The 18462-nt window shown below is 36.0% G+C and overlaps 1 protein-coding gene and 1 long non-coding RNA gene across 3 annotated transcripts; both read left to right on the forward strand.

The window, feature by feature from the left end:
* The first annotated feature begins 595 nt into the window (after nucleotides 1-595).
* LOC128213953 (uncharacterized) lies at nucleotides 596-5274 on the forward strand. 2 transcript variants are annotated; one of them, XM_052920075.1, is made up of 2 exons: nucleotides 596-778; nucleotides 1748-5274. In XM_052920075.1, exon 2 carries the CDS (start codon nucleotides 1748-1750, stop codon nucleotides 3872-3874), a length of 2127 nt encoding a protein of 708 aa, XP_052776035.1. In that variant the 5' UTR covers nucleotides 596-778; the 3' UTR covers nucleotides 3875-5274. The 2 variants fall into 2 exon arrangements, with proteins under 2 accessions (XP_052776035.1, XP_052776036.1); XM_052920076.1 differs by lacking the exon at nucleotides 596-778 and adding an exon at nucleotides 1235-1317.
* Nucleotides 5275-12957: 7683 nt separating this feature from the next.
* On the forward strand, nucleotides 12958-17361 carry LOC128213966 (uncharacterized). The gene is made up of 4 exons (XR_008257836.1): nucleotides 12958-13333; nucleotides 15153-15241; nucleotides 15751-15965; nucleotides 16552-17361. It is a non-coding gene; the product is annotated as an uncharacterized LOC128213966 (long non-coding RNA).
* Nucleotides 17362-18462: the final 1101 nt, after the last annotated feature.

The raw sequence follows: 18462 nt of genomic DNA on the forward strand, positions 1-18462 counted from the left end.
AAGATATGTTTGGCATGATGACCCCCGGCTGTGCATCTCCTGTTAATTGCACTGGTATCACAGGAGGGGCGCATGTCCTGTGCATTTGCTTGTTGGTTTAGGGCCATTTAGCGTCGACAATTTTAGATTAGATCATCTAACTGTCTTACTAATACATATCACCATTAAGTATAGCTGACATATTTATTAATTAAACCGATTGGAAATAAATAATAAACAAATAAGAGTGATAAGTTTTTGAGTAGTGATATACATTATTATTATTATTATTATTATTATTATTATTATTATTATTATTATTATTATTATTTGGAAAACAACAACAACAACTTAAAGACAATATGTTTTGTCCATTTCTATAATAAAACCTGCACAGCATGACACTCAGATCGGAGATCTGATAGACAGCACACGGCAATCAAGATTAAGATCAATATACAGTAGTTGTGTACAATACACGGATTTGGGGGGGGGGGGGGGGCGGTAAATTATAGAAGGCATAAACTAGGCGTTTAACATACTTAATTGCAATCGGAACACCTTGGCCTGTATCGAACATAATTGAAGTTTGCCGAAGATGGCCGAGTTGTTACGATTGGCTTTATTTGATTTCATATCGAGCTACTTGACTGTGTTATTAACTAGGGGCTTGTAGTTAAGTGAAGACAGGACGTTATGTACAGCTGTTTTGTCTGACAAAATGTTAAGCACTGTTAACACAGAATTGGTGAATTATTAAAACTTTGTTTGAGAAAAGGAGTTTCCAATATTCGAGATTGTAAGTTGAAATATTTGTTTATTTTATCAAAGATTCTTAAACTTTGCTGACAGGGATATGAGTATGTTGTTTGCATCACAGGTGATCGTCACGTAGTTTGGTCACTAAAATATGGCCCTTCAGTCCTTTGATATTGTTTAAAAAAATAAATATTTTTAATGTGGCCCGTCAGTCCATTGATATTGTTTAAAATTTAACAAAAAATAATAAAAAATGATAAAAAGACATTTCAATAAATTTCGAAGAGTGTAACTTGAAAAAATATCATTATATATATATATATCAAATAGACAAAATGTATTATGGGACTACCCCGATCCCGACCCCCCCCCCCCCTCCTATATACCAACATTTTTAACCATTCTTTCGGTTTTTAGGGAGTGGTGCATGTCGAAAGGTGCGCCTTTAAATCATGTCATAGTTTATTTATAGACTTTTGGATTTTCCATGTACACTCCCACTAATAAGAATGAAACCAAAACGAGGAATGTTACTTTATTTATTATTTTATTCTTGTCGTAAACAACACAGTAACAAAGGTATTTATGATTCAGTTGTGATAGGATTTGATGAGCATTATGTATCGTGCAGAAATCATTTAATTATGTTTTATTCGATTATGATGAAGCCGCTACTGTAAATATTACACACTCGTATTATCAATTATGTATACGTGAACCGAAAGTACGTAAAAATGGAACTTTCCTACTAATAAGCATATTATCTGTATTCAAAACTGCTGATTAATGTTATATTATTATGGATCACGTCTGTATTTCCATCTCACGCGGACAAACACAAGATTAAAACTAATACTTTAAATAAATCTGTCATATATATGCAATATTTTCATTAGACAGTTTGAAAGCGAAAGTGAAAATTAAGGTTATTCTAAGTTTTGTTTTATATTACTTGTAGAAACATAATTCGTTTCATGAAAGAATTATAACCATTGTTTCTTATTTAAAGATGGAGAACCCGCCCGACTTTTACCGGATAATGTCTCTCCGTCTGTCCAGGGCGTTAAGCGACATTGGCGTCAACAGGTGGATGGTGAGGAGAAGAAGGAGAACCTTTCTCATGATAGAGGCGAACGAGACGATCAAGTATAAACTACGAGGACGTGATGTTACCTGTTTCAATTTCGGGAGTCAGTCAGAGGGAACAACTACACCGGGACTAAACTCCGATATTGACCAATTAATCAGCTTAAACGACGTCAACATAATGTCATCCTGGTCTGAATGGGAAGCCGGGAGGAAAAACATGCTGATGGTGAAGGAGGAGACGTGCTCTCCACAACATTATCTTCTACAGGTGATTAGACCAGACTCACCTGAACCTGTCATACATTCAAGTGATGTATTCCATGTAGTTGACAGTAAGGGCCGTGTACTACATGTAAATACAATATTTGGATTTTTTACCCAACTGATCTCAATAAGAGAAAATAAACTTTACTACTCCAGTGGCCCCTCGCATAGCTGTTTTAAAATGTATGACATTGTGTTCGCGTATTGGTGCAGGTCATTTCCGAAAGAATGCCACGCGTGGTTTAAACGACCGAGGCCCGGCCACTGGCCGACACCGGAAGTGCTGAGAGACGTAAGGGAGTGTGGGTGTTTTCTTGTTCCTGATGGATACTTTGACAGCTATTACAGACATGTTGAATGGAGAATTTCTCCTAGTCTTATTGAGAGAACACTGATGTTTAGCATGAAAACAGTACAGCTTAAATGTTATGTGGTTCTGAAGATTCTAAAATCACACGTCATCAACCCCCTTTTAGATAATGAAGGAAAACTGACAAGTTTTCACTGCAAAACTGCACTGCTTTTCGCCGCGGAAAGGTTGCCGGCCGGAATGTGGAGAGAAAATCGCCTGATGGAATGTATTGTGTATTGTTTGAAATTGTTGCTTGGTTGGACGAAAACCGGTATGTGCCCTCACTACATTGTAGCAGGCGTGAATCTTTTTCATGGAAAATTTACAAGTCGGCAGTTAGCAAATCTTTCTAAGATCCTTTCAAATATCATTGACACTCACTTAATAGTGCTCGCGTACATACAAGCAGACGACATGGGCAACCGGATGTTCAGCACAACTATCAGAACTGTTCGCTACAGTGAAACGTGTTACATATCGACAAACACTAGTTTATGTAGATGGCTAAGTGTCTTTGCTCACACCAGAATAAATAGCTATTTTCGGATTAATCTGTCTGATTGGAAGCCTGTATATATGATTTCATATCTCGGCCTATATCTTAAAACAGTACGTACATATGTTCATGGGCTGCCGTTTCCATTAAGAGTACAATATTTTGACAATATTTTTAAACAAGTGTTGAGTGTTTTGGCATCCACTGCTGCATCATGTTGCATACGGAATGGTAGTGTTGTTCCTAGAAATATACTGTGTCTGTTCGAAAGTTCCCTAGATACGGATGTGGCGTCATCAAGACTGAAGTTGGCTTCTTTTCTCGTCTGTCATAATGAGCTTGAAAGAGCAGCGGACGTTCTGAATGATGTTCAACGTAGATATGACGACAGCGTGCAAGCCGTATGTGCATGTGGAAGAATGGAACCTTTAGATACAGAACATCACAAACCACTGTGCACTACCAGTGTTGTTAATAACGATGACGTGTTATTAACAAACAAAACGGCACTATGTGTTCGCTACTTGAGACAGGAGGCGTTCTGTGCACCACCGATATTACACTACGAGATGGTGAGGGGATTAGGCGAAGATATCAATCATAGAGACCACACTGAACGTATTTGGATGAACTGGGCCGTGGTGGACTCACTGCCTTACCTCTACTACCTGCAGTATCTGACTTTCCGTGATCTTGGCCAGCGAGGAAGACAACGTCAAGCTGTATTGAACTTAGATAACTGTTTTCTTGACGCCAACCGTCGTTCCCATCTCTACCACCCTGAGACGTGTTTCCACCTGATAGGGCACTGCATGGAGATGGAGGGCCAACCGGATAGGGCGTTACAACTGTACAGGATATCCGTCGAAGAAATGCCCAGGAACAACGCGGCGCACTGGCATATTTACAGACTCAATCATGGCTACGAGATTTAGATTTAAACTTGAGAAAGCATGTTTTAATATGTTTCATTACTATATATGCCAGTGAGTTTATATTAATGAAATAAATCATGTTTTCATTTAATGGATAAGGTTTTGTATGATTATTAAAAATTGTATTTTTATTATTATTCTTTTTTTATTATTATTCTTTTAATTGTTATCATTATTATTATTATAATTATTATTATTATTATCATTATTATTATTATTATTATTATTATTATTATTATTATTATTATTATTATTATTATAATTATTATTATTATTATCATTATTATCATTATTATTATTATTATTATTATTATTATTATTATAATTATTATTATTATTATCATTATTATTATTATTATCATTATTATTATTATTATTTTTTTTTTATTATTATTCTTTTAATTGTTATCATTATTATTATTATAATTATTATTATTATTATTATCATTATTATTATTATTATTATCATTATTATTATTATTGTTATTATTATCATATTAGTTTGGCTTTGTCCTAATTTTCATAATGATAAGTATGTTTGACCAAAGTAACACTGACCTGTGTCCCTTTTTCTTTGACACTTAAAGATAAATTTATTTATATCCTTCTTTTCTTTTCTTAATTTTTGTTCGCAAATCATGCACACTTGATAGCAACCATGGCGGTGATACGCTTAAGCTATTTCCACGCCAACAAAACTAGGGATTATTTGATCCATGTGTTGCCAGGAAAAATGCTCGTTCCATCTGCCATTAGTTAACAGTTGAAACAGAGGCAATTTCTTTTGATAAAATAGGGATCGAATTTAAAAGAAGCTGCGAATAGACACAATCAAAGTCCCGAAGTTTTGTATTTTGAATCTTTTAAAACAACAACTGCTCACTTCATAGTATATATTTGTATTTTTTATCTTGAATATACCTTAGATAGGACATGACTGGAGTATATAAAAGTGTACACTTTTAACGCTACCGTTAAAGCTGCACTCTCACAGATTGACCGATTTCACATTTTTTCAATTTTATCTCAGAATCAGCTGATTTGGGATCAGTGCTTTAAATTCAGTCATATAAGACAACTTACAACAGAATAAATCTCAATTGTTTGAAAAAATGCCGAAAATTACATTTTTCTTAAAGCGTTTGAAACGCTTTAAGCCATTAAACATCAATTTTCGAACGTATCTATTTAAAACTGCCATCTCACATCTTATCACCAGTCTTATATCATTGCTTTCCAGACATTTACGCAAAATTTGGCTTAATCCAAGACAACAATTTAAAAAGTTGTCAAAACGGTCCATCTGTGAGAGTGCAGCTTTAAGACATTGAAAATGTATATAGAAACTATGGCGGTTTGGTCCACAATATTGAATAAATAAAACGACAATAGCCCTATAATTATGTTTAGCTTATTTGGAAGTTCAAATTTAACTAGTGTTTCATACCTGGAAGTTATCTAATTGATGAAAACACGATATCAGGGGCGTACCTGGACGCTTTTTAAAAGTACGCCAAGTATAAGCAGCGTAGTTGCGACAATAGCAGAAACGCTGCGAGTGCGGGGTAGGTGCGGGAGGGGGCATTCAAAGGCAAAAGGGGCGTTTTCATGCTATATTTCAGTGCTAAAATGAAATTTTGTCTGTTATTACCGTACAACTTTCATGTTTATTAAACCTTCTATCAAACTAACACAATCAATTAAAATGGAATAAAATATGGATCGAAGTCTCACACAATGCTCTTGTGAACCGAAATGGTCGTGACAATTATCGCCGTTCCAAAGAAAACAGACTACATTATTCAAAATCGATAATGCGCACATAGTGATGTTTAATATCGTCAATAGCAGTTTAAATCTTATAACATCAGAGCCAGACGGCGATCTTTTGTTCGAAATATTAACTTTACTAGTTGTTCATATACAGTCGAACCTCGTTGGCTCGAACTCGCTTGGCTCGAATTCCTGGATGGTTCGAACTTTGGGTAAAGGACCGATTTCTTGATATTAGTAAAAGGTAAAAAAATCCCGCTTGGCTCGAACTTTTCGAAGCTCGAGGTATTTTCGCTGGTCCGTTGGAGTTCGAGCCAACGGGATTCGACTGTACATGATATTCAAACCATCGGCTATGGTTACTGTTCAAAATATAACTTAAGCCTAATTAGAAAATTAAACAATTAGGCGCTTGTTTTACACGTTTTCCCTCATAACTGTCTTATTTTCCATGACTTTTGGCATTTATCGCGTTTTATGAGATTTGTAACAGTAAATCTATGGCTCGAGCATTTGACCTTGACCTTGAACTGTGAGATTGACCTTTTGCAGGGCGGTTAGAGCGTGATTTCCGCATATCGCGTAAATGTTATGCACCAGTCAATTGTAACCACGCCCCCACCCCCTGGTCGGGGTTATACCGGGGATAGCCGGGGAAATGGAATGTGATTTACGTTTGAGGTGGCCCCGCAGTGCCGGGTGAATGCGGTGGTTTTGTCTTCGCATTAAATATAGCGGGGAATGGGCCTTACCTATGGTCCCTGGGGTGCGGGGGAATTTGCCGGGGATATTACCATCTGTTCGTTCCCGCAGGGCGGGGATTTTAGCCGGGGTTGGCTGGACCGAAACAAAAAAATCCCCGCTATTTTTTTGCCGGACCTGGGGGGGAGGGGGCGGCGTGGTTACAATTGACTGGTGCATTATGAACACGTTTCTCATGAAAATCATTCCATTGGTGTAAAATATAAAGAGCATACGGGAAAGTACATGCAAAATATATGGCTGGAATATTTGACCTGAAACTGTGATAGTTCAATTGAACAACTTTCAAGGTGTTTAGAAGATATTGAATTAAAATGAAATCTATTGCTCGGACATTTGGAGTTGAGCTGGGGTAAAGCACGTCGTCTCAAAGTAGTGAATAATTGACCTTCAGGTGTTAAAAATATTGAGCGGACAAGATATATATGACTCTGTCATTTGACAATAAAATGTGACTTTTACCTTGACCAAGCGCGTCCGGAATTAGGATTCTGTACGTTGTATTGAAGTAGTGAATTATTGACCCGAAATTTACGAACATTCTTCCAGAGGTTTTCAACCGTTTAGGTCATACGTGGCGAACTTAAAATGGTTCGAACATTTAAATCAGATTACATGTATATTAGTCGTTGAGAAACTCACCAGTATTAACTTTTAATCAGTAATGGGGTCATTTTTAACGGCTTATAATTTTTAAAGCCGGGTCGAAACTCCAGCCTACAACTTCTTAGACCGGTTAAATCAAGAAATATCAATTCATTGAAATCCACCGATCTTGTATTTACAGAATGCATCCCGGATTTAGAGACAGCACTGGTACTTTTAACGTGTAGTATTAATGCGACCTCTGGTTAAGACCATCAATATTCCTTGTTTGTTGAGCGGTGAGGGGGAGGGGGGGGGGGTGAAAAAACAATATAGCGCGATATCAACCAATGACTCGCAATTATATCAAGTTCAATCTCTCTGCGCGTCTGTGTGTTTGTGTTCCTAAAATATCCTCCAGAAAATCATAATAAATGGGAACATCATGGGCGGCTCCTGGATTCGGCGTTAGAGGGGGCGTAACTCAGGGGCGTACCCTTTTGACTTGCGCCCCTCCCTCAGAAACCCTATTTATTTGGTGTAAAGTAGTGGCAGGGGGGATTGGGGGTCCTCCCCCATGAACATTTTAACAATGTCTAGACCGAACTTGTGCATTTTGGTCGTTTTTTATTACTTTTCTTCTCCTATATTGAAATAAAAAGTAAATTTTGAAGATTTTAGACTTAATGTCAACTAGCGGATTCACGGGTGGGGGGGGGGGGGTGCGCACCCGGTGCCTTCCCCACCTGAATCCGCTAGTTGACATTTAGTCTAAATTGTCTTGATCAAACTAGATACATTCCTCCTGTTTCACTTTATCTTTGTTATTTGTCTCAGGTTTTTTTACCTTTAGCATCGGGTATTCTTATACATGAAACAATCCTATTTACTTTGTAAGACACTAATTCATATGTGTACGAGATATAAGTTGAACATAAGCTTGAGATATTTTAACAATTGTTCGCAAGAATACACGGAATATAATACACAACAGCAACATTTCGGATCATGGGAATAACCTGATTATTCAATTAAACAAAGAAAAACTGGTTCAAACTGCATTGTCTTTTATATGTTAAGCTATAGGACAAAACACAATAGCGCATTACTAAATTTATAGACACTACATTTTCGAAGGTCAATTATTAATCATTGAACATGCTTCATTTCGACGAGAAGCTGTAAAGTAACGCATTTGGAAATCTAACGAATTCAAACTTGACCAAATTATGAAATAAAAAGTACAGAAACAGGTTTAGTATCCAACATTCAATGAAACATCGGTCAAGAGCCCCACCCTGGCTTCTGTCTAACGGACACCTAACTAGGGACACAAACAACTTTCAAAAGAACACAGAAAGATCAGACAGATCATATGCATCGTCATATTTGTATTTATTCATGTTAAAGTTCTCGTATTTGAACGGTCAGTGAAATGCGATTTCCAGTGGCTAGCGGGAATTGGGCCCAAGGGCCCGTGCCTCCCAAGTTGGACGGCAAATGAACCCTAAAACATATAATTCCAACCTTAAATTGATACCTTAACAAGTATAACGCTGATATTCAAAAATAGAAATAGATATAAAAAAGGAAATCATAAGTATGCCCACTTTATAAAAATAAAAGTATTCTTGAAAAAAGGGTTAAATTGCATGAACGATTTTAAACATTTCCATCAACGTATCTGTTTTAAAGTTTTTGCCTATGTACGGTCAACTGAACACGAGTTGCGTGGCGGATCGAGAGGGAGGTGAACACAAACTCCCCTCCCCTAAGTTTGACGGCAATTGAAACTTAAAAAACAATTTTATTCTTAAGTTGAAACCATTACAATGAAAACACTGATATACAAAGTATATACATTTTTTTCATAAGTACGTCCACTATATAAGATGTAACAAAAGTATACTGAAGTGAAGAGTTGAAATGCATCAACGATTTCAAACAATTTATTTCAATAATCAGTAAAATCAAAGTTTTGAGGGGGTTGTGACCCCCCCCCCCCCCCACACACACACACTTACTTCCCAGATATGAAGGGGACGGTTGCAACCCAACGCCAACGATTCGTTTAGAAAATAAAAAAAAATTTGATCTGACAGTGCTCAGCAAGAAATGCCTCGCGAAAGTCTCAATATTATCCAGTGCGCATGCGCAAACTTCTAATTAACTGACTACTTTCTTTAAGCAATAAATGACTAAATTATCGGTATTTGGTTATAATCTGCTTAATGGATTGTTCTTTTTAAATGTGTATATGTCCAGCGATCCCATTGGCAAGGAGGCATGAGTCTGTATTCTTAAAGTACTTGTTCTCATAACCTTACGAACGCGTGTACATTATTACGAAAGATGTGTTAAGTGGGTTTCTTTCATCGAAATATGTTTTCAAATTATCAAACGTCGTCTTATATATGCGGCATTTTAAAAGAAAAGACAACTAGTTATTTAAGCTATCCGAGTCTCTAACTGCACAAAATTAGATTCACATACTCAGATGAAGAGGCTAAAGTAGTATTGGTAACCTCAGGTGCACATATGTGCATATAAACGCAAATACCAACTGGGGAAATTTACCGATTGGTACAAACTTGTACGAATTATTGAGGTGGGGTAAATTTTACCCGTGGTATTTCATGTGGTGTAAGCACACCAATTGATTTTAGGGTTTTTGTTTTTAATTTGGAAGGGTTTACATTAAAAAATGCTAATGTAATACATTTTTCTCTATTCTATTAAACCTTTTTGAGATTTCCCGCAAGACTGTTTCTACAAAGGATGGAAAAGTATGAAATAACATGTAAATTTTGATTTTTATATTTTGTTTTTAAGTTTAGCTATTATGTCTTTCTTGGAGACTCATAAACTATCGAAATGGAATGCTATACTTTCAAAAACATTTTAATTAACATGATGCGGCCTGTCACTCAAACTAGCCGGTCGATAATCGATTGACCAATCAGCTTCTAGATCAGGCGGGGCTTATCAATTGCCCGTTGCTATCCGCCATGACCTCCGACAATCTGCACTTATCAACAGTAGTTTAATTATGCTTTCTATGCAAATATTTTCGCATTACTGAAAAATAGTTAAGACAATTAAGGAAATTCGAAAAACTGACATTTTCCCTTAATGCTGCTCAAATTATGCATTTCATTGTACTTGTTTGATAACTAAGTTACATTTAATTAAGTAGACTATTTCAAACCTCCAGACGTATTAATCGTTAATGCAACCGTACACAATTTAATTTATTTTGCTTAAAAATAAATTTATTATTTTCGCGAGATTGAATTTAAGGGTTGTCGTTCTGTTGCTAAGCAATCGGAACACTCGGTCTCTATCGGTCAAGTCAATATGGACTGGGTCTCGATATTTGACTCTAGCTTAAAGTAAACGTTTAAATTAAATTAAACCGGTCTATGAACCGGGAATGTTTCGTTGCTAGCGAAATCTCGTGCGGAGAGGATCAAAATTAAAAAGCACGCCCAGCCCACCCAGTCATAGATTGTTTTTTTTTCCTTTTACCTTTTGTTTAGAATTTACCTGTTATATAAGTAATTAAGTTTGAACTTTGCTGCTCAGAAATTTACTGTCATGTTTTGTTTCTTTCGTATGTTGTATGTTACAGTATGTATCGCAGCGGTGGTTCGAGTCTGGTCCAATGGCGCGCTATGGCGGGTTGATGTCTCTCCAGGGGGCGTTCGCTTTGACAGAAAATACCATAAAACAGTCGGGGAGCAACGGATCACAAATCGCCATCTGAATATATCTGGAGTGTCATCTTAAGAGTGCCAGGAAATATACAGTCGCTTCTTAATGTGTAACCGCTATATGGAACATTACTTGCGACTATGATCTTGTAGTCATGGTGATTTATCATAACTGGAAACTCGTGCGGATGGGAGTTCAGTATGGAACACTTGACTGTTGCCATAGATAGGCCACGACAGAGTGTCAACCCCCACTTTTAGTGGAAATAACTTTGGTTATAGATACATTGGACTGAACCTGACTTGTGAACATCATGTACTTTTTTGTAAACATGTTGAGAATGTGCCTATATTTTGTTTGTGATTTAAGAATGTCTAAATATGGAACCATGGACATCGGAAACTGCTTTCTGTTTGCAAAAAAAATAAAAATAGCTGCATTGTTGCTTAAATAACCAGCGTAATTTGGTCACCGGTAGATTGCATATGAGGTAGTATTTAATAGAAGTTTGAGGTAAATGAGCGCCGCTGTCCAAGGATCCACATGTTTTTGTTTTTACTATACTTAGTCAGTCGTGAAGGCGGGTAAAAAAAATTGCAAGCCGAGAGCTGGCTAGGCCGTCATCCATTTCAATTTAAAAGTACATACATATATAATTTATGATTTAGATGTATTTGGGCTTGTTGAGACCTTTTACCTTGGTCGAGCACCTCGGTGCTAGTTATCACTCGGTATGGGAATCAACAAGAGTACATATTAAATTGGGAATTATACACTAAAATCAATTAATTAGGATGAATATAGATATAACGTTAATTATCCCGTTGCTGGAATAACAAGTTCTTAAGGAGATTGCTGCATGTCTGTTTCTCAAGGCCGGGAACGTCCTAGTACTTGGCGTCCAGGTGGTTGCGTTATTGCGTTGCATTGCGTTGCGTTGCCATGAGATTGCGGAGATATATTGCGGATGTTGCATTTGCTGTTGGTAATTGGTGGTTGCATTGCGTTGCTAGGAGATTGCGGATATATTGCGGGTTTTGCAGTTGCTTTTGGCAAAAGGAGCATTTGCACGTAGACCGTAGTTGCTGGGTTGTCTCATTTTGCCAAACAGTCTATTCCAGCACTGGCATATCATAGGAAACTATAGTATTAATAGAGTACACTTTGAATTTACACTTAATACAACGGCTCAGCCTAGCCTCTCTCGGCTTGCGTGGTTCTTTCCCACTCGGACTTCCAGCCGTGTGTCACTAGGACCTATCATGGAGTCCGTTCGTTTTCACGGCCGTATTTTGCCAATCCTTTTACTTTTTGTTAGGTTGTTGTTCTAATTGCAGTTATTATGTATAAAGGTTATTATGCGATTATAATGTTTGTTATGCAGAAGTAAAACTCAGAAACTGTCAATGTTGTTTATTTGGTTTCTATTCAACGAAGTAGTAAAATAATATACGTATATTTTCTGATAGTCTTTAAATAGGAAATGTCATTTTAAGTTATCAGTATTAGTGTAAAATATTGACGATATCAATCGATTTATTTATTTTTCTTTAGATATTTATTTCCTTTTTGTGCGTTAATTTTTAAATCCTAAGCATATACACTTTTTTTAAATTTATTTGGACATACTTTTAGGAGAAACGACTACTCAGCTGATTTGAGTTACATTTTTTTTTAATTCAGATAAAAGATGTAATATCCTCACAGATCAATAGTCTATAGGTCCGTGTTGTCATATAGCTAAACATTACAAAACGTATATACGAATAGATACAACAAAATTATCTTTGTAAATGACGCAAATCGTATTATAAACTTGTGATATCGATTATGATAATTTTTAACGTCTTTAATGCTTGTTAGAACAGTTTTGCATTTCATTTAATATGGATATTTGTCAAATTTGATGTTAATTATGGCCCAAAGCATGTATTTAATGATATTGCCAATAAACTGAAACTGAAACTGATATTGATACATTGAGAGAAACATTAAGGTAGTTATATCAATACTAATAATTCATTAAACTTGTAAAGAAAGAGGTGATTTTTAATTGAAAAAAATTGAAAAACAGCAAAATCAATTTAAGTTTCCACATTTGATATAAACAAACGTCGTTTTTTGTTGACTTACATAAAGTTGTACGTTCAGCGAGAATTTTGGTCATAAAACACAAAAATAACACAACTGTCGTGAAAAGGCATCCTTATTTTTGCGTTGTGCGAAATTTCGTCTCTAGATTCCACTCCGATGGCCTGATATTAACACGATTTTCAGACCATATTTATTTTTTGGTGGTTACCAAAAAATCCGCTATGGCCTACTCGGAGTTATTCCGAGCAGTTCCGAAAGCCTACGAAAGTAAACGGAGCACAAGCACGTGACAGTTATGAATAATCAATGAGGTCAGCAAATCAAAACAAAGATGGACAGATGAAAATGAAAAGAGAAACAGAGGCAGACAGAGATTGCCAAAATCGATCAGAAAGCGACGGTAAATGAAAAATGTAGGAAAGATATTGACGTCGATGGTTTATTTAGGCATTGATTGAAAGAAAAGGATAGCATTCAAAGCTTCAAATGGAGTGGGAAAATGGAGGGCGTGGAAACGAAACATCACGATAGGTTTGTGTTTTATCTTTAACATTTTACCTGATGTTTGAAAAACATTGATAGTTTATTTATTAACAGTCAGTAGGGCTATCTTTCGACACACTTTCGGGCGGGTGCACATACCCCATTTCCTTGGAGAACGGATGTACTTATTCGCCAAAATGTTAGTGAAAGTTCCTATTCAAAATCCAAAATAATTTCGAAAACAAACAAGAGCTGTCAGAGGCAGCATGATCGACTTTTTTCATTGCTATAATGCACCAGTCAGTTGTAACCACGCCCCCCCCCCCCAGGTCCGGGGGAAATGGGGCGTGCTTTTACCTTCCAGGTGGCCCCGCAGTACCGCGTAAATGGGGTGGTTTTATGTTCGCAAAACATTGTGGGGAATGGACCTTACCTAGGGTCCCTGGGGTGCGGGGATTTTACCAACTGGTCATCCCGGCAGGGCCGGGATTTTACCCGGGGTAGGCTGGAACGAAAGTCAAAGTTCCTGCTATTCCCCGGACATACGGGGCTGTGGTTACAAATGACTGGTACATAAGCATTAAGGATTTCAGCACTTGCAATATCAATATGGGGGGCACACCCCACACCTAACCCCATAACTTCCTTGTTTACTGCCTATTTCAATGGTACTGGTATACTAATAAGCAATCAGGCATACTTTTTTTATTGTTTTGACATTTCTTATCTTTTCCCTGTACGCTTAAGTAATAAAAATGGTCAAAAGACTCATTGAAAGTCATTCAGGTGGCATATTTTTATATAGGATTAAATAGAAATAAATTGCCCAAAATGTACCATTTCGGACTAGATATTATGTACATTTCCTAGGGGGTGAACCTGGCCGTTTGCCATCATTGCTGACCAGAATTATTCAGTTCTGGGGGGGGGACACACGTTGAAAGGTTACAACCCCTGAGTGACTCCAATCTTGTGTCAATTACTGGATCCGCCTTTGGCAGGCTTTGGCAAAACATGCCTGGATCACTGTAAAATAAGATTACATGCAAAATCCAGAATTTCTAAGTCAAATGTTAAAAGGGCAAAATACTGGTAGTTGGCATCATATGCAAGTTAGAGATATCGTCAAAAACTTGAAAAAGTCAAGCTAAATCCAATAGCAACTGCAATTCAATTGAAAAGAACAATTGTATACAGCACATTTATTGGCATTTCAATATATGTAATTTGTTTTGAAATATTTTCATTACCAAAAAATTGCATTTGATGTCTTTTTTGACTAACTGAAGGACCTGAGCCCAACCCCCAAATGTGTAAATACAGCCCTTCAATAAGCTGTGATAAAGCATTCGTTTGTTAAGAAAATCCATTCCTTTTGACAAATGGTCGAAATTAACATAAGCCAGTAAGCCCTGCACTGGTAAAATGCCTCGGGTCTTACCCAAATTCTGATTTTTTATAGTAGGGCTTGTTTGAAATTTGATTCAAAGCTAAAGTATACGAATCAGGGCTTCTTCATCAAAAAGTCTAATTTCAATGATTGTTTTGATCCTGCTCATGATTGAAATGGCATTTGAAAAAAATGTTTTATCATTTTTATATCAATAATATAAGAACCTGGCTTTAAATAGAAATTGGTACATATGTGATACTAGTTAACATGTTAAAGGTAGTCCATCCATATTTTATGGAAAAAAAATAATGCAAAAATTATATTTCTTTTCTTTTTATTTCTGTTTTGTATATGAACTCTACAAAATACATGTACCAAGGGTTTAATTATTATAAGATAAATGATTTGCTGAAATTTCTATATAAACATAATATAATAATAGTTAATAAAAATTTACGGTATTTTGGGTTTCAGTATCTTTTGACATCACGCTTCAAGACTCCGATGTCAGGAGGCTGGTGATGTCACAGATTTTAACCTGGCTTGAACATGCCAAGTGAACTGTAAAGTACAGTTTTTTCGCAAATATAAAAAATGTCATTCGAACTTTTCAAATATAGAAAATCAAAGGCAGCGTTTTATCAACTCCAAAATCTCATTTTCTATTCATAAGTGTTAGAAAGGCTTTTAGGCAAAAAACATCATACTTTTTGAAAGTAAGTATGAATAAATGCACTCACCTCTTTTGTCAGCATATCTTATATCACTGGTTTCATGATATAAGCTTAAAAAGTGGCTAATGAATTCCAAAACAAAAATTGAAATAAAATATGTTTACACAGTCCATAGGTGAGAATGCAGCTTTAAAAATCATGAAAAGGTAGAAAAGAGGTTGATATCCTTTTTATCAAATAAGGCCTGATATTTGTGTCATGAAAATGCAGTGATTTGAGCTTGGAAGTATATGTTGGTATATTGATTAAGTGTTTATAATATTGATAATTAACATATAACATTTATTGATGATATAAGTAGATAAATGAAAATAAAATGAAATGCTATTTATTTTAAGGGCATCTCAGCTGTTCTTCTCCATCATTTGACGGATGAGCATGAGTGGCCTCCCCCGATTCAATATTATGAGTAAAGTCATGGGCCATTGAGCCAAGAGGAGAGGAATTCACCATGGCTTAACAATAAAAAAACACTTTAGTACCCTTAAAGCCCTCAGAGTGATTGTCCTTGACAACCACCTTCCATCAAAGATGCATACTATCTAGTATACAGGTAAATAAATTTAATGTACAGCAAGCTTTGACTCTTTTCACATCTTATATTAGTAGAAGTTTGAAGTTATACTATATATATATAATTATATTAAAAATCAGGGAATTCAGGCTATTTATACAGGAAACAAGAATAAGCATTTCATAAAATAACTGCATCATAATTCATGAAATTGAAATTATCTGATCACATTTTCAGGCTTAAAAGCTGCACTCCCACAGATTGAACGTTTTGACAACTTTTATTTTTTTGTCTTGGAACGAGCAGATTTTTATATTTAAGTTAAAGAAAGTGATGTTTATGCATTTAACATTATTTTTCGAACGGAAATATGAAAAACTGCCATCTGATTTTTTTGTCAGCAATCTTATATTATTGGTTTCCAGATATTCTCGCAAAAATGTGCTCTTTGCAAGACAAAAAAATAAAAATGTAAAATTTGTATATCTGTGAGAGTGCAGCTTTAAGTCTGGTTATAAGTGGAAATATTTATTTCGATAACTATCTTACTTCTAGATAATTGTGCGTGTGTGTGATGTGGTAAATTCTTATTCTGTAAATGAAACATTTCTTGTTTTGTATGCAGACTAAACCGTGCATGGAACAATAGAAGAGGATGGCAATATTCCCCAGTAAACGCAGTGAAAGAAAAAAGACCTATCCATACAGAGTCGCAGAAGAAACTGATCTTCATGTGTCACTTGACCAACAATTTTTCGGTATGGGTAGAAAGGCTGTTATGGAGAAGCACTACCCTCGACAAATCTCTAGCCACCTTGAACAGTTATCTCCTTAACCAAGAAGGGAATTGTACAGCGAGCAAGAATCTAGGTTTAATAAGAGATTTTTCTAGAGGTTTACTGTGTGCTCCAATATTCATGAAACTTTATGACAATGGTCTCATTGTTGTCTTGTTTGAAACTAGGTTACATGTGGACTGAATGGAAGTCACTTGATTTTATTTTTAAAACATTATAGAATCAAACCTTGATATTGCTTTGTAAGATTACATGTGTTCAAACTTAGTGAGAATGTTCACCTTGATGAAATGTTAAGGGAGATCAAGTTTGTCACATACGGTAAAAAATATGGTCACTTCTTAAGAAATACTTGGGTACTAGAAGCAAAATATGTACTCGCAATAAATTTGTGTGTATATTTGTTCTCTTCAGCTTTATAAGTCGTGTTACCTGCGACATGCTAACGCATTTTAAGTATTTAAAAAAAGTTTGATTTTATATTAAAGTGGATGGAACTTGACCAAAACCCTTTGAAAATAGGGTATATCAAAAGCACATAGGATACTTTGAAAGTTGAACTTCATACATGTATATTGATTTATATGTGATGATTATTTTGGTGAAGTTCTCAAAAATAAACAAAATGTCAAATTAAACTTTTGTTTTTCATGGAATCTTTCTGTAAAAGAAAAAAAACACAACATGTAGACAAGTTAGCTTTTAGATAACTGGGCCAACATTAGTATTTCTTTTAAACATTAACTCTCATTAACATTTGACATTATATAGCTCCGTAACAACAGTTTTATATAAGTGACACTGGCTAGAAATAGTGATGTTTGCGAGAAATGACAACAATCACAAGATAGAGCATTTTTTTGAATAACATCTCTACCTTACCTGCCTTATAATTTTGGGGATGTTAACCTAAACAAACGTTTTTAAGACCATTTCAGAACAGTGTTGTGGTTGGGTATTTTGTAAATTGACTAGCATTTTCAAGAATTCATCTGTTTATATTAACTTTCAAAATATAATAAGCACTTAAGGAGCAATTGTCACATACCAGCAAATCATACATACCGACCATTCCGAACAACTCTTCGGGTGCATACAGAGGCAGCTCTTTTTTAGCTCACCTGTCACTTTGTGACAAGGTGAGCTTTTGTGATTGCCTTTTGTCCGGCGTCCGTCGTGCGTCGTCCGTCAACAATTTACTTAAAAGACATCTCCTCCTTAACCGCTGGGCCAATATTAATAAAACTTCATAGGGATGTTCCTTGGGTGGTCTTCTATCAAAGTTGTTCAAAGAATTCAATTCCATGCAGAACTCTGGTTGCCATGGCAACCAAAAGGAAAAACTTTAAAAATCTTCTTCTCCCAATACACAAGGCTTAGGCCGTTGATATATGGTAGGTAGGATCACCAAATGGTCCTCTACCAAGATTGTTCAAATTATGGCCCTGGGGTCAAAATTGGCCCCGCCCCGGGGGGTCATGGGTTTTCTCTATATGTTTATAGTGAAAACTTCAAAAATCTTCTCCTCTGAACTTAATTGGCCTAGAGCTTAGATATTTGTCATGATTCATCGTCTAGTGGACCTCTACAAAGTTTGTTCAAATTATGGCCCTGGGGTCAAAATTGGCCCCGCCCCGGGGGGGTCATGGGTATTCTCTATATGTTTATAGTTAAAACTTCAAAAATCTTCTCCTCTGAACTTACTTGGACTAGAGCTTAGATATTTGGCATGATTCATC

The sequence above is a fragment of the Mya arenaria genome, chromosome 13, assembly GCF_026914265.1.
Source record: "Mya arenaria isolate MELC-2E11 chromosome 13, ASM2691426v1".
Classification (NCBI taxonomy): Eukaryota; Metazoa; Mollusca; class Bivalvia; order Myida; family Myidae; genus Mya; species Mya arenaria.